At 36.3% G+C, this 23,047-nt stretch overlaps 1 protein-coding gene across 3 annotated transcripts in view; it reads left to right on the plus strand.

Annotated features, from left to right (window-relative positions):
- Positions 1-380: 380 nt before the first annotated feature.
- LOC149562096 (ABSCISIC ACID-INSENSITIVE 5-like protein 3) overlaps positions 381-23,047 on the plus strand; it is a 62,024-nt gene continuing 39,357 nt past the window's right edge. For 2 of the 3 annotated variants that reach the window (XR_016363893.1, XM_089825637.1), the window contains exons 1-2: positions 381-1,345; positions 20,470-20,541. Coding sequence is in view for 1 of the 3 variants with exons in the window: in XM_089825637.1 (XP_089681763.1) it covers positions 602-1,345; positions 20,470-20,541 (816 nt within the window). In the remaining 2 variants the exon portion in view is untranslated. Of the gene's footprint in view, positions 1,346-20,469; positions 20,542-20,775; positions 20,901-23,047 lie in introns of all 3 variants that reach the window. The other variant, XR_016363894.1, reaches the window with a different exon arrangement.

Genomic DNA, 23,047 nt, shown 5'->3' on the forward strand with positions numbered 1-23,047 from the left:
GAGCCGAGAACAAAGGAAAGGCAAAAAAATTTTAACTGCCCAATAGAGGTCTGGATCACACCATTTGAGGTGTGAAACTGGCAGATGGAAGGTTCTTAAAGAAGAGTGAAGGTCAAAATTTGTAGGTTTTGTAATGAGAGAGTGGTAGAAATGGAATGACATTATGTGAAAGAGTGCACCGCATACTAATATACGCAACCAATACAAGGACAACTTTTTGAAGAGCCAAGACTTCAAAAGGGACCATCTTACTTACGTTGATCCACATTAGAAAGAACATCATTGAAAAATCGTAACAAACTGATAAATGGATATTCTTTTGGTCCCTTAGACCGTAGTTTGGTAGACATTACTAAAAAAAAAATATAATATTTCATTTCATCTCATTTGAGAATAACAAAATATGGGTATGAAAAAGTGTTCGTGGAGGGCGTATTGATGCAGGTGTATGGAAACCTCGGCGCAGGAAAAGTGAAAGTGAACAAAGGGAGTGACGCAGCGCGTGGGAGGAGGAAGGGGAAGGAGAAAAGGGATTATTATTTGTGAGAGTGCAGGGGAGGGATCGGAGGCGAGAGGGAGGTGTTAAAAGTGGCACTCATTAATGGCGGCTTCTTCGTCCGCAGCAGTGGCGGCGTCGTCGTCGGGGCTTACTCGGGAGACCTCCATCTACTCGTGGTCAATCGATGAGCTCCATAACAATCGGGGCGTGGGAAGCATGAACATGGACGAACTCCTTAAAAACATGTGCAGCGCTGATGAGAGTGGTGATGGGGGCGGAGAACAGTTGCTAGGTCGGCAAGGAAGCCTGACGCTGCCTCCGAGCTTTGTGAACAAGACGGTGGAGGAGGTGTGGAAGGAGATTCATACAAGTGCATGTGGCAGCGCTGTTAGTGCTCCTGTGCAGAGGGATCTCACATTGGGGGAGATGACGCTCGAGGATTTCTTGGCCAAAGCCGGAGTTGTCAAAGAAGACTCGTTGCTCTCTAATCCTCACGAGGATTGGCCCAATTTCCAGTTCAAGGGACCGCAACCGCTCACAATTCAGCATTTTCAACGCCAGCAGCAGCAGCTGCCCATGTTCGGGAAAAGTCCACCTGCTGCTTCCATTCCGGCCCTGCAGTCGAGCTCCACGGGAAGCATCCTGGAAGCCTCCATGGAGTCTGGTGCTACGAGCTCCTTTGCGCCCGCCTATGGCGGATTGTCTCCTACAGGTGGCAGCGCCCGTACCATTGCCAGGGGTAAGAAACGTGCTTTGGATGCGCCAGAGGACAAAGTAGTGGAACAAAGACAGAGGAGGATGATCAAGAATAGGGAGTCTGCAGCACGCTCACGGGAGCGCAAACAGGTTCACTCTTTTGCTTCTTGCTTTTTACTTGAGAAGTGTCGGAGCTATCGGAGCTACAGGATTAAAATGAAATCTTTTCCTATATAATAGGCGTGTCACATGTATAACTATAAGGTCTTAAATAGCTGCCTAGGCAGATCCCCATGCTGCCTGGATTAGCTTATTTTGGTGTCGCCGCTCAACTATTTGAGCAACAATTTGTGGAGCAGGTATCCTGTATATGCCAAAATATGTTGCTTATTTCAAAGTAGTGTTTGTAAATAGTATTTACTGATTTTATATAAATTTTTTTAATTTTGGAGTTAAACTTTAAGCATATAAAATTAAAAAATTAAAATGGTAATGTCAAGTGCCATATTTTTTTTATATTGTTATCAGGATTCAACTGTGTAGCTTTTGAGTCAAACTCATTGACCAATATTTCATGAGTAGTGGTTCATACGAACCCATCTCTCATGAGAATGGATGGAACACTCAACACTTATTACCTATCTTTCTTGAGAATCAACACTCATTGGATCTAGGTGATGTTCACAGGGGCGAAGCACCGAGACTTCCTGGGAGGTCACCCATCCTACTACCACTCCAGCTCAACCACGCTTACTACGTAGTTTCCTCCCTGATTAAACCCACTCTGTTTGCAACTCCATTTACAAAAGCGTCACCTAGTGTTGTGCCTTTAGAACTATTTATTAGAAAGCTCCTTAAGCTCATCATTTGATAAGTAGGGAATATTTTCCACAGCAGTTTATTTTTTTCCAATTTTTCCTCAATAAACAGTGCTGCTTATTTTTGGCCCTATTTTTCTTCTATTAGTAATAGTTTATGAATACATCATAGATTTCCCATGCCTTAACCATCAAGATCTGTCAAACAAAAAAGATCTCAATAAAGTGTTTTAGCTGTGTAACCAAGAACTAGACCATCAGTAACATATTACATTACATAGCAAGTATTTGTTCAAAGTTTATGTAAAAAGCAAAACAAAGAGCTCTGGTCATCAGTCCTATGACCCCACTATATTGTTGCTAACTTCAGCCCGGTCTGTCTCAAATGTGTCTAGAGGTAGATCAATAACCAGTGCTGCCACATGATCCCCTTTCGGTGCATTCTGTTGCTTCGGCTCTTTATTCTTTGCCTTGACATCAGCTCTAGTGATCTGGTTATCTTGTAATACCTTCTGAAGGGCTTTAAGTTCCTCTTGGTTCAGCATACCTATATATGCATGAAAGAAGTGGGCAGATCTGACATCTGACTTGTACAGCAGCATTACACCTTGTTGTGCTAGAATCATAAATCTGCTCTTTGGTATCTGGATGACTACAGAGACCTGTGATTTGATAGAAAGATGGGTGAGTTTATCGTTAAACTCAGTAAGCCTTCTACGCTTATGCTGGGAAATCTCGTCATTTGTTTTGGTCCACAAAAACCATAGAATTTCACAAAATAGGACAGACCATAATTCATTAAGCTTGTTATCCAAAATCGCTACAAAAAAAACCAGCTAACACTTCAATCCAAGACATAGTGGGAGAGGTATTCCAAATCACAGGCTGAGCAGAGAAGAGTGACCACACCAAGGAGGCAAAAGAACATTCAAAAGAGATATGACTCACAGTTTCAGTAACATTACACATTGGACAACACACCAGTTCATGCCCCAAGGTAGCAAGAACATCCCCTACAACAACCTTCTTAAAGAGCAGTTGCCATCTAAGACAAGTCTTCTTTGGTTCAGACAGACTTTTTCACATCCTAATAAAGACAAAAGACCACCTAGACTCAGCCCTGTGACACCCCAAGACTCATTAATCCAATCAATGATATGTACTTCATTCTTTAACATCTGATGTATCTGTCTCAATTTTAATCTTGGAAAACGGTGTTCCATTTTTCCATTTCAGCAGATCCATGAACTGGTTAAAGGTAAAAATCTTCCCCTGGAAAAAGGAGCCAACAATCTTGCTGATCAAGGAAAACGTTTTCTTGTGAGATGATGGAATGCCGGATGTACAACTTAACTCCTCCGAAGAACACAGCTGCTTGTTTACCATGATATCCTTAATGGTTTTGATGCCAAAAGAAAACCATACTTTTGCAAAACAACATTGAGTAAGTGCAAGAGGCTTATAATTTATAACATTACCCCACCAAATATGTCTGTCCATCACTGAGTATGTGGTATAGTGTCCAATGGCCCCTTTATGATTCAAAAGGTTCCTTACATTAGCCCTAGCCTTCCATATTGAAGCAAAAATAGTAGACCGAAAGGTCCTGATCTCAATACTATCAAAAAGCGCATCATGAAAGCCAATCTCTTTCCAAAATTTACCTTTTTTTTTTGTTGACAGGTAGACGTTATTTCTAATCAGTATTTTCCATGGTTCACTGCCATTTAGAGCCTTATAGATCCACATACAAGCCAGGACCTTAGTCATAGGATACATCAAATTTCATCCATGATATTATAATTTCAGCGAATTTTCAGTCTTTCTGAACTTCATCCGAATTTTATGATATTTTATATAATACTGTTATTTAATATAATACTGTTTTTTAATATAATATTATTTTATTTTAAAATGATATTAAGTTATTTAGTTAAATTATTTGCAACGTTAAACTATGTTGGCAATTTTGTGGATATATTACTAATATTTAAAAATACAAATATATGCAACTTAAATTTAATGTCGATTTTTTTCTTTCGAATTTTTACTCTTCCCGAATTTCATTTGAATTTTATGACCAAAGAACTCCAACTCGAATTTGAACCTTGTGACTTAGGCCAGGACCATGCTAGGAGCCTTTAAGTCCCTCAAGCCAACCCCAAATGTTTTGGAACACAACTCCACTCCCACGAGACATTGTGTATCATGTGTTTCCCTTGCCTATTTGACCACAAAAAGTCCTTGAGATTCCCTTTTAATTTATTCACAGTGATAGTTACAGAATAGCCAGGTGGAAGTGAAATAAATAGCATGTGAAGAGAGAACATTTTGAACCATTTGAACCCTCCCTACTAATATAAGATAAATTATTGATGTCCAACAAGAGACCACAAATGGGCCTAAGGAGAGTAAATGTGTCTGCCATTTTTGATGTTTTCTCTCAGTTTTATCAGATAACTATTCCCACATATCCTTAGTAGAGGGGCTGAGTACAAAGGGAATCCCCAAATACCTATTTATACAATGAGGCCCAGTCCAACCCAACCTTTAGAAGCCAGTCTTGAAGGAGGAGCTTCAGACCACCCAGTCACCATTGACTTGTGAGGGGCAATTTTTGCATCGGAGGCTTTGCAAAAAAGTAAACGTCAGTCCACAACCACATCAAAATCCATTTCATTAAGTTCTATGAACAATGCAGTGGCATCGACAAATTGCTAATTTAATATTTTATCATTGTTGGGAAGTTTGATACCATTGAATGGAAGATTAAGACTGTGATCTCTCAAATTATAATACAATGCATCTGCTGCAAGGACCAATAATGTAGGGGCAATGGGACAACCTTGACAGATTGATCTCTATAGTATGATTGGTTAAAAAAACACGCCATTGATATCTATGACAGTAGAGGAATCTTTATACAAAATTTCTTAGTTGCCGATTCAGAATTAGAATTTGATTTGGGCACGAGAATCAGATCAGTGGATTTGTGATTTTTTTCCATTATGAATCATAAGGATTTGTGTGTATATATGCACAATATATTTTAAAAAAAAGAGAAATATACATAATTCTAAAACCAAATCATTTCATAGTATGAATCAATGAATCTAATATACTCGATCATTGATTTATTTTCTTGATTATATAGTAAATCAACACATTCACATTGAATTATTGAATTATGAACTGAAATTATGAAAATACAAAATATAGATCATTAGGCTTTAACATTTGTAACACAATTCACTAATAAAAGACTCAAGACTAAAGTTTTCAATATCAATCATCAAATCCAAGCACTCACTTCAAACTTGCAACAATGAGAGAGCAACATAGAGAGCAAATGTGAGGTAAAATGTATTTGGAGGTTGAATAATGTTAAATTCTAAGATCTCTACAAATGTACTAATATTGTCGTTACAATTGATATTTTCCAAATGCTGATCCCAAACTCTTATAAATAGTCTAAGAGTAGGAGACGTGTCTTTATGATTAATCATTATTAGTTATTATATATTAACAATATAAATCAATATAACATATGATTTATATATATGTATAATATACTATATATATGTATATATAATATAATATAATATATATATTTCTAATATTATATATACACGTTGTATAATTTTAATATTATATCTAACAACATTGCATCTTAAGATTAAATCAATTTGATTGTAGCTATAATCTTAACACTCCCTCTTAGCTAGGGAGGATTTGTTATGGAATACAATATGCTCTCAAGCATATGGAGATATATAATCTCAATGTGATATTAACTTATATTACATAAGGAATTTGCTTCAATTTACTATGAGGCTAAATTTCTTAACACTCCCTTTTTAACAAAGAGAGAATTAAAGCAATTTGATTATAGATTTGAATGCCACCTTAAGTGTGATCTATTGATAGATTTAAGTTATGGTGTCCGACAAAAACCGGCCCAAAGAACCATAACAACTTTCATGGTGTTCAGCAAAATCCGGCCCGAAGAACCATGATAACACTTGCTCCAACACATTTTGGTGTTAGGAGATAGGTCTACTATTGATAAGATCGTCACTTTTCAATAGTCACCTTCTATTCGTTATCATAACCTCTGGCACTCCAGGACAACAACTTAATTTAGTTTGTTATGATAACAGGTCCAACTAATGATAAGATCGCCACCTTTTAGTAACTCCCTTCTAAATATATACATCAATGAAAAATCGTCACCTTTCATGACATAATCACAACAACATCATGTAGTAATTCACATGATATCCACCATAAACCAAGTTAGAGGGTAGACCCACCATAGCTGTTACTAGAGGGTGGAACAAGGGTTTTCACCTCAAACTTCTGTCATAGAGGAGAGCACATTACAAAGAATTTCACTTAGAACTTCTCCTAATAGAAGGATATCATCCACAAAGGTTTTCATCTCAAAATTTCTCCCTCTGAACAATGATCCTGGGAAGTCAGGTCTTCTAGTTACTTCGTTTGAGACTCTCTTCACCCAAGGATGCCTCTCAAACTCTCTCTGAATCTGATATTAATCTTTCAACCTTCAATGATAAGTCGTTATTCCTTATGATGTATATAGGGGTAGGCCCATCAAAATCATGCAACCACATATATGTAATTTTAGACTCCCTCTAAGTATCAATTTTCTGAGCTCCTTGTATAAGGCTGTCTTTGATGAAGTATCAAACTCCCTCTAGATATGAAAGGATACTCATAATCTCAATCATTTAGTATATTCGCTTCATGAGCTTCACTTTATCCAAACAAATCATCAGATGACTAATGAATTGTAGATCACAACTTCTTTTGAGCTACTATCACAAGATAGAATCTGCACAATATTTTGGTAGCATGTGTAAAGTACCAACCTTCTTTTCCTACAAGAACATCCTCAAACAAAAAGGAAAAGATCAAGGAAAATAACTCTTTTAGTACATACAATTAGGAGAGAGAATATAGGGAATAAATGTAATACTCAAAACTAGTGAATACTTATCTGTGCATCCTTGATATAAGTTTCTTTGATGAAGGTCCATATCCATCAAGTCAAAAATGCCTCCATATAAGTATTTGTCAAATGGGAATGAAACATTGGTTATTATTCCCTGTTGCAATGTAAAATTCCCACTCTTATATCATTGAACAATTTTGCATCAACCTTCTTTTTGCTTAATAGATCTCAAAATCTTAGTCTATTTGTACTATGAGAGGGAAATGATAAGAGAAAATCTTGTAAATCTTTAGCAATGGCCAAGAGGCTCAATACTATGGCGATCTCCACGCAAGGTTTGACAATTTTGAATCTTCTTTCAACCCTTATCCATTCTCCCTAGGGATAGGTGTTTGTTGTTTTGTATATCGATTTTACACCCATTTCTAAAATAGAATATCATCTATTTTTGTAAAGTCTTTGCTAGGTATAAGATTCGGCGCCAATTTGAATAGAGTTCCTTTGTATAGTTGCAACTCTAAGTGTAGAGACACTTAAATTTCAAGCAGGACCCATCGTCCAAGTGGTGTTTAGAAGCCATCTGCACAAATATTGTCTTCCCATAATTCCAAAACAAAGAACTTTACAATTTTCTTGGAGAGATACCCAAAATTGCTGCAAACTTTCATTAAGATCAAACCACAATCTTTATGCTAAACTTAGGCTTAGACTAAGATCAAACATCACATGTCATAGGATGTCTTGAAAAAATCTTGTAATTATTGTTCTCTTCTAGATTGACTTTATAATTTCCTTAATTAATTAAATTTTCTTCATATAGTGATTTAGTTTACACAACCGCACCAGTACAAAATCATTCACCTCGATGATATTATCATAAGGAATGATGCTTAAGCTTCAAACCCACTAAATATAACCCATCATGTCCTCAAAGGGCGTATGTAGATATTCTCTTGGGTTACATCATGCCACTTTGAATCACGTTGGTCAAATCACTGTCCCTTTTCATATCCTCAAAGAGCTTATCTCCATTTTGTAGATGCACTTTGCTTGACGTCTTTGATAATACCTCATTTTTTTATTTGGTCAAATACCAATCTTATATTTTGTGCACATAGTGGAATTGCATTCCATGGTGTTGGATGTAAGGTGGCACTGATTTTAATTTTTTTTAATGATAATATAAGCATCATCGATGCATCTCCAAATCCTATAATGAATCAAGGTATTTAATGCACAGAGCCACTCATCTACATCCTCACAAAGAAACTATGATCCATCCATCTTGCTCAAGTAACACGCTATAAGTCTATAGTACTTTTGCACTCTTTTGAAGTTCATCTCAAAGTAAAATTGATTGCTAAGATGGGACTCTTGTGATGAGGTAAATTGAAATTTGCTTGTTGGTTAATGACAACTGTTGATTCATACTTCTTTTCCTCGTCATTGTAAAAATGGATTTGTTCCACATTCTTTGCATTAGAATGTCCTGTAGAATCAAATGCTAGCAATGCTATACATCTATCGGTGAAATCTCTTTCTCAAACATTTGCAACTTTCATGAGTTAGAATCACTTAGAAAGTAAATCTCTTAGTTGAATTGCTTCCTTGAAGATTTATTTGGATATCATTGAAACCTTTGGTACTCTTCTATTTTTCTCAATCATCCCCATGGAAACATTAGAGAATGCCCCTTTAATCATGGTTTGGCAATTTAGAGTTATATTATTGAGTTTCTCTCTATTAATCTCCAATTACTTTTACCCTCTCTACTCGCGACCTACATTAATGGGACTCCATTTTTCTTCACATTCCTTGATTTATGTGCCTGTGAGATTCAACAATCGCGACGTAAGAGAGAAAAGAGTCGAACCCCTATGACCGAATACATGATATCATAGACTTTGTAGATGTCGACTTCTATAAGGAAATAGGCTTGTTCCACCTTATTGCATGATGCGGTTGTGACCCCTTTAAATGTGTGGTGGAGTGAATACAAATCAATTAGTCCATCTTCGATTAGAAATGAGAAGCAAGGATCATTCCGTTTATAATGAAAGACGAAGATAGAACATTCGACAAAGGCATTACCGTAAATTCCATGCCATTGACCAAGATTGCTATAAACTGCATGATATAGCCCATGATCACCGTAAATTCCATGATGCTCTAAAGTGTTGATTGCGGTGCTTCTTTTCAATGACTCCCTGTCAAAAAGTTTTTAAAAATATATCGGGAAGGCTCATTTCATAATGTCCGACTAGGTAATGGTGAAGAATGTGAAGTTGTAGCTGAAACGGATGTGGTGTTAAAAATAAACATGTATTACAGCTTAAGAAAGTGGGTCATATTCCCAACTATTTAAAAATCTGATCTCTGTGGGAATGTTGACTGATCAAGGATATAAAATTGATCATCAATTGAGTGTTATTCACAAAACTTAGTAATGCTTTGTAGTTTGCATTCCATGTCATTGTTTTACTTTCTTATCACTCCGTATTGTACAACACATCATCCTGCAGCTTCCTTCCTTTTATTGGAGGCCTTTCCATGTTGTGAACATTAATTTTCTATCGTCAACACATGAGCGTTGATTTGATGCCTAATTTTAATCATAACAGATGCCCAAAGTCATCACCTAAATTTCTCTGCCTTTCATTGTAATATCGCTTGTACTTATCCTTTGTTCATTGTCTACTTTGTCTCCTATGTGTGGCTTTGATACCATGTTAAATTCTAGGATCTCTGCAAATGTAATAATATTGCTGTTACAACTTACAATTGATATTTTCGAAATGTAGATCCCAAACTCTTATAAATAGAAGAGTAGGAGACATGTCTCATGAAGAGACATGTGTTTATGATTAATCATTATTAGTTATTATATATTTACAATATAAATCAATATAACTTATGATTTATATATATATGTACAATATATTATATATATAATATAATATATATATGTATATATAATATAGTATAGTATATATTTATAGTATTATATATACATTTAGAATAATTATAATATTATATGTAACAACATTGCATCGTAAGATTAAATCAATCCGACTGTAGCTATAATCTTAACAAATAAAAGGGTTGTTTCAGGGCTAGGAGGAAAAAAACATTAATTTTTTTTTTTTAATGAAGTTGGACACACTTGAAAACCTTTTGGCTTGTGGATCCTTGTAGATTTGTGCAGATCTGCGCTGGATGCTCAAGGATTCATGCAGATCCTCACAGAATTTGTGCTGATCCGGGCAGGATTGGTGTTTTTACCTTGTGGATCCGGACGGTTTCGCTGGCTGGATCGGCAGTTGGACACACTTGAAAACCTTTTGGCTTGTGGATCCTTGTAGATTTGTGCAGATCTGTGCTGGATGCTCAAGGATTCATGCAGATCCTCACAGGATTTGTGCCGATCCGGGCAGGATCGGTGTTTTTACCTTGTGGATCCGGACGGTTTCGCTGGCTGGATCGGCACGAATCTGAATCCGAATTGGATGCGAATACAGATCCAGCCTCTAGGGTATGAATCTGGCAATTAAGCAAAAATTTTATCCATTGAAAGGAGGGGGAGCCCCTTTAACATGCCCATGACAAAGGGCTATTCTACCCTGTCATATGCCTTTTCAAAGTCCAACAAAACCATAGCAATGTGCTGACCATCTACTTTGGCCCAATGCATAGATTCCCAGCTTTTGATTAGGTTTTCTAGAATGTATCTGCCTTGAATGAAGCCTGTTTGAATGACAAAGGTTCCTAGGAGGCTAGAGATTCTGTTAGCCAATAACTTGGCAATAATCTTATAAGACAGATTAGCAATGGTATAGGTCTCCAGTTTTTAAGTTGTTTCTTGTCTCCTTCTTTGGGCAGTAGTTTGATCACACCCCTGTTAATGTGTTCCCCCAAGAAACCATTTAAAATGGCCTCCTGATAAAGATCAAACAATTCCACAGCCACCCACTCTATATTAGCTTTATAGAGGTCTATATGGAGTCCATCAGGCCTGAATGATTTATCATTTGCCAGAGATTTGATGGTGGATTCAATCTCACTGACCGAAATCTCTTGGGGCAGTTGGATAGCATCAATCTCCTCAATTTTCTTAGGAATTAACGTCAATCTCTTTTGCAGAATTTCATCATTTTCTTGTGCAAAATCTGATGTGAAGAGATTAGAGTAAAAATAAAAGAAGGCTTTGCTTATAACCTCCGGTTCCTTGAATATGTCATTATCTACTGATATTTCTTCAATCTGAATTCTTTTCTGCTTATGTCTGATGATATTAGAGAAGTATTTTGTGCCTTTGTCCTCATCTTTGATCCAATTCATCTTAGCCCTGATGCTCTGCCCCTTGAATATATAATTCTGTATCTTCCTGAGCCCTGCCTCAGTGTTTATCAATTCCCCTTCAGCCTCCTTATTTAGAGTCCCTTTGGAGGATCTCTTCGGCACTGCTCAATTTAGTTTGCAAGGCTTCTTTTAACTTATTTTTGTCTTTGGCTTCCTTTTCACCAATGAATTGGAACATCTTTCTCCAAAGATTAGTAGGGGCTTCCCATTTTTCCACACAAGTCATACTGCTACTGCCAAATTTGACAAGACATGTAGCCATTTTAACAACAGTATTATCCTCAACTTTTAACGGGGAAGCATTAAGTTTGAACACTTTGTTGCCTATCCTCTTAATCTGTGCTTGATTTTCAATGATAATCTTGGTAGAAATCAGGGAGTGGTCTGAGATGGTGGCCGGGTCACGACCACTGGGTTACAATCATTAGTCACACCAAATGAAAACAATGACCTATCCACATACACCCTGTCCAGCTACAATATATTCTCTGTTGTTGGGATTGATTATTACACCAAGTGAACCATATACCCTTGGAAGATTCTTTCAATTTTTCTAAGGGAGCTACACTATTTAAACATCCCTTGCATTTGGCCCAGTAAAACTGCTCATTCCTTTCCATTCTGCTCTATACTCAATCATGTTGAAATCATCGACAAGGATCCAGTGAGCCTTCGGGAGTGAGGAAGTCAGCTATCCCCATAATTTAGCTCTGCCCCTATAGTTGTTGGGGGCATAGATATTGCAAATGCCAAAATTATTGCCATGGTAGTTAATAGTGATCAAACAAGCTTTGTTGCAGGGAGAGGTACAAGAGTCAATCAACATATCAGCCCTCATGAGTAGACACAAAGTGTCTTGCCTCTTTCCTGATAAAGTTAAGAGCATTGTATGCTTGATAACCAGTGGCCTTAATATCTGGCAGACGAATCACATCCTTGTGTTTAAATTTGTTGCACCAGTCCCTTGCAACAATTTCTCTATTTCTCGTCTCCAAGCCCCTTAAATTCCAACTAGCAAGCTGTAGTATCATTGGTTATTATGAGAAGAATTTTTGGGTTTTTTGAATAATTGGTTGAAACATTCTAGGATTTCACCATCCTTTTTTGCTGCTGGCTTACCACCACCTGAGATGGATGGTCTATCAGAGATCTTCCTATTTTTTTCTTTAATACTTCTGTGAAAGGTAGGGATTCATCATTGCGATGGGCACACATCTCAGTTAGAGAGTCAACTATAGCCACCTTGTTTCCAACCACCTATGTAACCATGTCATTAATATTTGTATCTAGGGTTTTCTTATAGACTAAAGCCCTTACTTTAATTGTGGCAAGGGCAAGCTGCTGGGCATTGGGTTTCTTTGGGTACATTAGTCCCATTTAGGGTATCATGTTGATCTGCTGTAAGCACCCCATTCTCAGAGGACTTTGCTGGAATAAGTTCCAGTTCTTCAAACAAAAGGTTACTCAGTGATATTGTAAAATTACCAGGGTCGTCCACCATTTCACAGAGCAACCACTTTTTCTGTAGTAAGATTATTGCTCTCCTTCCCAGTTTCTTGGCCAGTTTTCTTCAAGACAGTTGCTACTATTTTTTTCGCTATTATTCTGAGAATGCTTTTCATTAACCACATTAAAAGATTCATTACTTGGTTTCTTAAGAACAGGGCAATCTCTCTGACTGTGACCATATGCTTGCAGTGGAAGCAAGCATTGGGGTTCCCTAAGAGCTTAATATCCCAACAAAAGGACTCAGCGTCAAACTTCCTGTTATATCAGTTTTGGGCAAAAGGGCAATCAAAACCCGAGTTTTCAAATGTGGCAGGGTAACTCTAGATTCCTCCACTTGCAGCCCACTGCCAAACTTTGAGGAAGGAATGGCCAAAATTTGGCTGAGAGATTCTTGATCTCTAACCAGTCAGGGGCTGACCTGGCTATGGCTTGGCTGAGGGTGTAGACCACGGAAATTACCTGAAAAGGGTTTGCCCTACACTCCAAAATCCTTTCTTCAAAACTCTTTACTGCATTCCATTAGACTTGAACACAACAACAAAAAGATCCTTGTGCATCATTTGACAAAAAATAACATAAATGGGCAATTCCCGTGACTGTGACCATACGCTTGCAGTGGAAGCAAGCATTGGGGTTCCCTAAGAGCTAAAATATACCAACAAATGGAGTCAGTGTCAAACTTTCTGGTATATTAGTTTTGGGCAAAAGGGCAATCAAAACCTGAGTTTTCAAATGTGTCCGGGTAACCCTAGACTCGACCACTTGCAGCACACTGCCGAAATTCGAGGGAGGAATGGCGAAATTTTGGCAGGGAGATTCTTGACCTCTAACCAGTCAGGGGCTGACCTGGCTAGGGCTTGGCTCATGTCCTTGTAGGAGACCACGGAAATGACCTGAAAAGGGTTTGCCCTACATTCCAAAATCCTTTCGTAAAAACTCTTTCCTGCATTCCATGAGACTTGAACACAACAAAAAGACCCTTGTGCATCATTTGACAAAAATTAACATAAATGGCCAATGTTTTACCCCACACATTAGCAAATCCATTCATCAAAGAATCTCCTCAACGACATAGTCAATGAGTCCATACATGCAAAAATAGCCAGATTTTTCAGTCTACTCTGTTCGCTCTTTATGGCTTTCACCATGTCCACATTAGGAGACACAGGATTTTCAGCACTGGAGGTGAAGGCTTACCATTTTCTCTCCCTCTGGAGTCTTCATTACAGACAAGGCTTCCATCTCCACCTCCATATCTGTTGGTTATTAGTAATCGCTCTGATTCCATTCCACTGACGCTTAGGACTCCATTAACAACTGCAGTCAGTAGACACACCATAGCTTCCTATTATGCTAATAAAACGGCTTTGTATGATGACTTTGATGGCTGAACTTCTCCTTCCTCAACAGTTTCTTCACAACCTTTTTGCACACAATTTGCATCCCCATCTTTAATGGGCTCGTTACCATCCTGCATTAATGCCGGCATGCTTCGATTAATGGTGCCTGAAGGCAAAGTGAAACTAAGGGCTATGGTTGGGAGATACAAACAAACTTATACAGGGGTATACAACAAACACAAACCAAAAAGACACTAAACCAAACAACAGGCAGCCAAAAGTGTATACGGAGGCAAACGACATAGGCAACCAAGCATGTGACCAAGAAACACAAAAGCTGAGGGTGATGGCGCAGGTGCAGCCTCAGGGATGACATGATTCCTAAGGCAGCACTTGCAGAGCTCATTAGAAAAAATCTTCTAATCTCAATAACCCTTTTTTTCCCAAAGCTTAATTTTAAGTTATAAGCAGCAGCTGTTTCAAAAAAACAAGGAAAGGTTCCGTTTTATCATTTTTGCCAAATTAAAAATTGACAGGAACACTCTAACTGGTTAATTTAAGCAGAAACTGTATATAAGAAGCTGCATGGAGACATGGGGTTATCTAAGTTTAATGGCACACACTCTTTGAAATTTAGGAGATTTTAAAGGTGTCTATTGCTCTAAATGTTTTTTCCTGCATATATTAAATAATCGTAAAATTGAGATCCTTTTGTAATCACAATATTATGTAGACAAATTTTAAATAGAAAAGTAGAAAGAGGGGGAGATTAAAATGCACAGCACATGGTTTTTTTGTGGTTAACGAGTGGTTTTCTGATTTCAAACTCCTCTCTTTAGCTTGCAACGGAACTTTCAAATCTTATATTATACATATACCATTATTTTAGGAAAAGGTTCCAATTTTCTTATTACAGATTAAAAAATTACATGAGATACATCAATGTTATTAAACAAGTAGCTAAATCTAAGAGCTTTATAGCAGCAATATAACAGCAGTATAATATTGCCAATCCCAGAAACTGTCCCTACTGTCTTACCTGAAAGTTTGAAACACATCCCTGCCATCCCACCAGCCTTGTCTGTGAAACATTGTGGAAAATAGTAATTATTTTGGTTTGAAAACCCCTAAAGGAAAATGGTTCCATGCCCTCCAATCTTCTTCATGAAATATAATGTTGGAACAACAATATATAATATTGAGGAATAAGATCTCCCCTTGAACTGTCTTGTAATGAACTAATAGCTAGATTATCATCCAATGAATCCTAGTGCACAGCCCCAGCTCTAAGAATTTGGTATCATAATGAACACTCCATTAGAACATCATGTGAAACCAAACTGCATGTGTAATCATTGTTCATTGTTTCCAAATGTACAACTCACAGGAACTGACACCATGCATGGGAATATTCACAACCCGTCTTTATTTTGCCACTATACTTGAGTGCACCTTGCATCTTGTCCTAATTCTTCCACTACTCTCAAGCACATCCTGTCCTGATTCCATCACTCATTGCCAGTGATCTCTGCTTGCATATCAGTGAACATGGATAACCAATATGGAATATTTGTGCTAATACTTCTACATCCACTCTGCTCTCATTTAAAACCAATTTAACTCAACTTTATCACAGGGTCATCCTTAGCCATTCCTCAATTAGCATAGGTCTCAATCAGCGGCTACAACTAAATCGCTAGGTACCATAATTTTGTACAGATTAGTTTAAAATTTCGGCCCATCAACTTCTTGCTGTGAGCCTAAAACTTGATTTTTATCGTTTGTTCTGTTAGGAAAGCTGCAATGCCTTAGCTTTATTTCTCTGCTTCATGGATTCTGAATATCCTTACGAACTGAATCTAGTATGTTGAACTTAAATTGCTGCAATTAGGAATTTGTAAGCATCCCTTCTTCCACCTGTCATACTAAATAACAATCTCAAGCTTTTTGGAGGATGGTGGTACTAGCTGCTTGCTAATACCATCTACTGACAAAAGTCTTTTTGCAGGCTGGCAGCCATATAAAAATTGTTGTCATTTATGTGTGCTTGCAGTCATCGTTGCACAGCTGTCTTAAGTCCTCTTCAGTAGATATGTGTCTTTGAAGTCAGCTCCACAGTCATCTTGTTCAATATCTATCAAAAAATAAAATTTATAATGTATAGCTGAAAATTACCTACATTACAGATTTCAGTCTGCATTTGTGTACTAAATTTAGTGGTCAATTCCTTAGGTTATTTTCTAGGATTAATTGCCTTTTTTTCTAGTCTTTTCCCGAGTATTGGACTAATTTCTAGTTACTCCCAAACTTCTTTTTCCATCCAAAATCTACTTGGGAAGTATCAAGATAAAATAAAATTCTTGGATATATGGACATCAAAACATGGTGTCTACATGGCTAATCTGTGTTCAAATGATCGAATTAACAGACTCGAGATTAAACTACCAGGCAATTATTTCAAATATAGCACATCTTATCATACTATGTTTTTCATTCTCTCCATTCACAGGCATATTAATTTTTCTCTCAATGCATTCACACACATTAAATTTGGTTCAATTTATGGTTGCTACAAGGTTTTGGGATTGAACACTGAAGATTTGTTGCAGATGCTCATCTCTTGTGGCATTCTCCATTCCCTCCATCGCAAACTCTCCTTTACATTTACCCATTTTTCTTTCCCAATTTCTTTGTATTCTCTCCCATAATTCCCTAATCCTTCTCCTTTCCATTTCCCATTGTTCTAGATAATTTATCCTTCCCTAATTAGTCATTCTCGCTCATTTTCTTTCAACTTTTTATTCACCATACTCACAGCTCTCTCGATAGGAGTTTGAAATCTGCATGCAGCACACCACCTTTTTCTGTAGAGTTACACACACTTTAAATATTTCCTAAACTTTGTTGAGTTTGAAATAGATCAACAAAATCTTTTAGACCTTTATGTCAAGAGAGTATTTTCTTCACCCTTTAATTTCTTCTGTTATGGACCTAAGTGAAACTTAATCATAATTTAATAGGAAAATTTTGAAAATGAAATGATTTAAATTTGGAATTGGAACTTTAAGTGGGGGATGGGTGTGTGCTGTTGATCTATTAAGTGCTCCTTGACTGTAATTAGAGGAAGGCACCCTCTACAACTTTTGAACTGAACATTTTGTTTTTCTAGAAAATGAAAATATTGCTAGAAAATATTAAGATGATACATAAATAGAGAACTCTATTACTAACCTCTTTTCGGTTTAACTCTTAAATCCCTTTGCATGTGGAATATGTAGTATTCTTACAAAAAATGCATCTAATAGAAAATCCCAACAGGACTTCAACACTAGGTCACATGTTTCGACAAAAAGATGAAACCACTTTAAGGAAATAAATCAACCCTATGGTTAATTAAGAGGCTCTAAATGTATGATAAGCAATAATAGAGGTCCACAGCCTATATTAATTTAGATAGTTCAGAGACCGAAAAAAAACGTGTGCTGAAATATTTTAATGGGTTATTGCTATAGTAAATGTTCCAGTAGTTGTAATAAACAAAGGAGATGGAAGCTCCTTATATAGATTTACAAAGACGATGTTTCTAAAAGAAACAATTGAGAACTAAAGATGAAAATAGAAACTACCAAATAAACTTAGACTAACTAAGATGACCGTTAAAGAAACATTATAATATTCTAATACCCTCCTTTCATGGTCATTGTCTAATTTCTGTCTTTTGGTCTCAGATTCTTCAAAACATATTGCTGTGACCGAGACCCTCCTTGGATCTACTAAATGTTAATGACCAAGAAGCCAAATTTTGTCCATAAAAGAATGTTCTTGCAACAAGAGACAAGAGCCTACCATTGACTCTACCACCGAGATAACTTTTCCTCTAACCCTCTTAGAAGCAAACCATTTGACCATAAATCATCACAAAAGAATCCAACCCGATGTTGGATAACGAAGTTGCTCTTCCTTGGAGACAGAGACAAACATTGAGAACAATTGGCACGATTTTGAGAAAAAATTGTCAAACCCTCTAAACTTAGTAGGCAAGCATGATGCCCGAAAACAAACTGCAACAAGCCACAATTTTTTAGGTGAAAAATTGGAAAAATTAGACATGTTTTTTGAGGTGAAAAATCGATCAAAACCACACATCAAGATTCGAGACACGGATCAGAGAATACAAGACTTTGTTTTTGAGGAAAAACAGTAAAAACCCAACAAATAATTTGTGAGGAAAAAATTATAAACCCTCTATAGACAATTTTTCTAAATTTTGAGGAAAAATTATAAACCCACTAGATAATTTTTTAGGAAAACATTATAAACCCAAAAGAGGATTTTGTAAGGGAAAAAATTGTGAAAAAACCATAAAAAGTTTTTAATGGGAAAACATTATGAAAACCCATCAGAAATATTGGAAGAGAAAAAATTATGAAAATTTATTTGAAAAATCGTCATGCGCCAAAGCACAAGACTTCACATGGTAAAAAAACACATGTAAGGGCATGCAGGTAACAAAATGCATAGATGTACTACTGGCAGAGTACTCTCCAAGTTGCAAAAATTGGCCAAGTTTTTTGGCCTGGCGAGTTTCTATGACTTTTATTGGCACCAAAAACTTACCAATTTTTTTGGCAAAAACTCGCCAAATGCTTAGCGAAAAGGCAAAAAAGGCCCAAAATAATTGCATTTCTCATTCTTCACTTGTACAAATTGAGGGGCAAAATAGTCTTCCAAACACTTGCAAACTGATTTCTATCGATTTGAAGCCGATTTGAGGCACATTTGAAGTAGAGTTTCTGAAGAGGATGACATTAATGATTTGGAAAGGTAGGCTATGGAGGAATGGAGTCGATTTGGTTTCCCACTAGATAACATTGAGTTGAAAGAGTAGTCATTTCTAGTGCCAGGAGAAGCAAGAGTCAGAGCTACATTCAAGATCAGGATGAGCCACAAACTAAGTCATACATATCAAGCAATGAGGTGCAGTCATGCCTAGTGCTAAGAAGAGGAAGATGTAATTTGAATGATGTATTTACTTCTAGTTTTACATAAATTATTTAACATTTTGCTTCCAGCCATCAGCATTCCTCATGAGAATGCAATTTTATACCCACTACATGTTTAAGTATATCTAGATTAAGCTTGTTTCTTTTGTTTTCTCATTTATCGACTCATTGGATGCATCTTCTCATTTAATTTTGCAAATACAAAGCATTTCTAATTAAATTTAAGCAATTTTTTAAGTTCCTGAGTTTTTGCTGAAAACTAGCCAAGTTTTTCCCAAATTTATTTTTCAGGCCTTGGGCGAGTTTTTGGCTTTGGTGAACTTTTCAGCTATGACAAAATGCACATGCAATGCAACCTTCAAAAATCAAACTTTTGCCCAAAGCAACAAATCGCATAATCAAAACCCTCGACCAAGGTTGCAATTTTCAGCAAAAATCTTCAAAGACAAACCACACATTTCATAAAATACCTCTAATGATTTATATTTCAAAATATTAAAAAAGCAATTTCTGGAAAAAAAAATCCGGATCAAAAGAGGCTCAATTTTTTTTTTTTAAAAATCATCAAATTTTATGAAATCCCATTGACCCGCTCTGATACCATGTTATGGTAAATCGATGTTGCAGTAGTTGTATTAAACAAAGGATATGGAAGCTCCTTATATAGGTTTACAAAGACGATGTTTCAAATAGAAACAATCATAAACTAAAGACGAAAATAAAAACTACTTAATAAACTAAAGACTAACTAAGATGACTAATGAAGAAACATTATAATATTCTAATAGTTATGGCATACCTGGAATTTAGTGTATTATGGATGTCATCTTCTGTTATGCTGTGGTAGAGATCTAGAACTTGACATGTAGAATGATAATGATCAGAGCTTGTGGTGATTGGATCTTGAGCTTTGTTACTTAAGTTGCTATGCTTGTATTCATCCTATATTTTTCTGAAGTCATAAATACCAAGTTTATTTAGGATCCAAAACAGTGTAAGGAGAGTTCCTTGGTTGTGCAAATGAGCGGTTTTGACAGGTTATTTCAGACATTTATTCGTGACTTTTTCATTTATTTTTAATTTATTTTTCCATGGAATGCAACCTGAATCTAGTGAACATATGATTTGCATGGCTGTCTATTTTTTTTGCATTCTTTTGTCTAATATGGAGCTTTATGCGTTTTTTTGAGTAGATAATGTGCTTGGCCTGTATCTTATTATTTAGGCTAAAAACAACTTGCATGTTCTTATTGTTGTCATTTTCGTGAAGGCATACACTGTGGAGCTAGAGGCTCAGGTAACTCAATTGAAGGAAGAGAATGCAGAATTAAGCAGACTAGAGGTATGCCTCTTCAAATGCTTATGATTGCAATTCTGTGGCCAAAGATTTCTAGTTACTTGAATTTGAAACTAATCATAGAATTTGATAAGCCCTCATCGAAATCCAAGGAAATGTGTATATTTCTTTAGGACTGAATTCCAAGTAATTCATGGATTCTAGAATATTTGAGAAACAAGAATGATATAAAATTATTATAAGAGATCTAAAGATTTTTATTCAATATGGTTGATGTAGCTATCCTAGATAATACCCAAGAAATTGGACTGTCATGAGAAGCTAGGGGCTCAAAATGAGGATTCAGTGGCAAAAGAGCTGTACAAGTTATACATAGTCAACTCTAGACTCTTAATAGACTGCCGGTACTAAATCCCTCAACCAAAAATCATCTTTGCATCTGATTTCTTTTTAAATTAGTTAGCCCTGTTTCTAATGATTTTAGGATAATTAAAATCACTGCTTTTCCGGCTATATAACACCCTTGTAAAATTTGAGATACCTAAGTGACGATTTTTAAAACAGCCTATTTTAAGAAGAATAAACTTCCTAAAATAGAAAACCTTAAATGTATTAGTAAGATTAGAATGTAATTTGAAAGTAAAGTGGTTCCAAAATGGTTTACCAAAAGAAATTTTATATTTATGCCACATTCTTGAATTGCTTTGACTCTAATGCAGTTGAAATGCCTGGTATTGTAATATATTCTTTGCCTTGTGGCAGCCTATAGGATAGGTATATAATTACATCTGGAAAGTTCAACAAGTGACTCCACTTCCTGCCATTTAGCTAATGCTTGCATAATCACTTAGTTTGTTGGCCACTCCTGGCCGTACAGTGAAAAATTAAATGTGGCTTCTCCTTGCATTTTGTGGATAGAGGGACAGCTGGGGGGTGGCAAATATTTACAACTTATTGATTGTATGATTTAAATATCAGACATCTTTAAACATTCTCAAAAATTGAAATTTAAATAACATTAGCATCAATGGCATTGGACAACAAATATTCATCATTGACCGCAAAAATTGAACTAAAAATTTGAGCAGAATGTTGGAATATGAATATGAAATTGTAATCACGAATATCTTATTGCTATATTATCAACACGATCATGTAAAAAGATGATTGAAAACCCTCCCACTTCTATTTAGTTATTTTTTTTTTGGGCCAAAATAAAACTTTATTCAATAAGACTTGAATGTAGATAGAGTAGAAGGATTCTCAAGATGACTATTGTAATAAAAAAATACAACTGAAGAAGAACCCACCATGGGAATCTACAAAACCACAAGTGAGTATCTAGAGAAAAGTGACAACTTCTTCCGATCCTCTTTGAACTCAAACTGAGTGATGTACCATTACTCTCATTGATCACCATTGGTAAAATTGAGGGTTTGAAGAAATTTTTACTATCTAAATCATCCCAATCAGGGGCATTCTGTGGAATGCCCTGCCAAGAAACCCTCAGAATACAGGGTTAAACATGCACTTATTGTTTTTCTTGAAAACACAGATAGAGGAACATGGATAGAGTAACACAGGGTTAAATGTGGCTTCTCCTTGGGTGTTACTTTAGCATTTTGTGGATAGAGTGATAGCTAAAGTAGTCACATTTAAATGTGGCCAGAAATATAAGAGCTTAAAAGGCACAAAACAACTAAATTGCCTTGAGCAAAATCGAGGGAAATAACCTGGCTTGCAAAACCTGTGTATTTTATCTCAAATGAAGGATTACAATATTCTGAAAAGAGTCGTTTACAGAGATTCAAATCTTACAACAATCTTTAACAAAGATTCAAATCTTAAGATTACAGAGCATACAATGATAACTGCTGCTTACGATCATGCCAAGAAAAAACACTAAGAATAATGTCTCCAGTCGAACATAATACAAAAGCAATCAGTACTGTCTTCAAAGTCTCCTACTTGACCCGAGATGATAATAATAATCTGAAGACATAGCTTCAATCCTAAACAAGTCGGCGGAAACGGTAAACATGACACCTGCCTTCTTCATGCTTATGTCCATGTAAGACAAAGATGATCTGTTTCTTTTAACCTGTACGATTTCTTTTTTGTCGATAGACCGTTTTAAGGAAGCCAAGGGACAAGTCATATGCTGGAGTAGAACGGATGCCACGACAACAGTCTATGCTTGCTTGTCAAGGGTAAAGGAAGAGGCATCATTTCTTCCGCTAAAAATGAATACCATCAAAACCACAAATAATGAAGTCTTCCATCCAAATAGAAAAAGGCATGTAATAATAATTCTTCTGCCAAGTGGAAACAACAGCACCAAGTTTGCAATCACATTCATTTATAAACATAATATGAAGACATTCGCTAGCTTTAAAGAGATATAGCAATTAATTTGCTCAACCTATTAGCTTGGTTGATAATGAGCACAATAATATAAATCCAACATAGCAGAGCCTTAAAAGCTAGATAAGAAGCTAGGATTTAATTTGAAGCTATAAATTTAACACGCCATTTTTTTTTGATTGGTAAC

Source organism: Cupressus sempervirens, chromosome 4 (assembly GCF_028749045.1).
Source record: "Cupressus sempervirens isolate cs-2001-9-10 chromosome 4, ASM2874904v1, whole genome shotgun sequence".
NCBI lineage: Eukaryota > Viridiplantae > Streptophyta > Pinopsida > Cupressales > Cupressaceae > Cupressus > Cupressus sempervirens.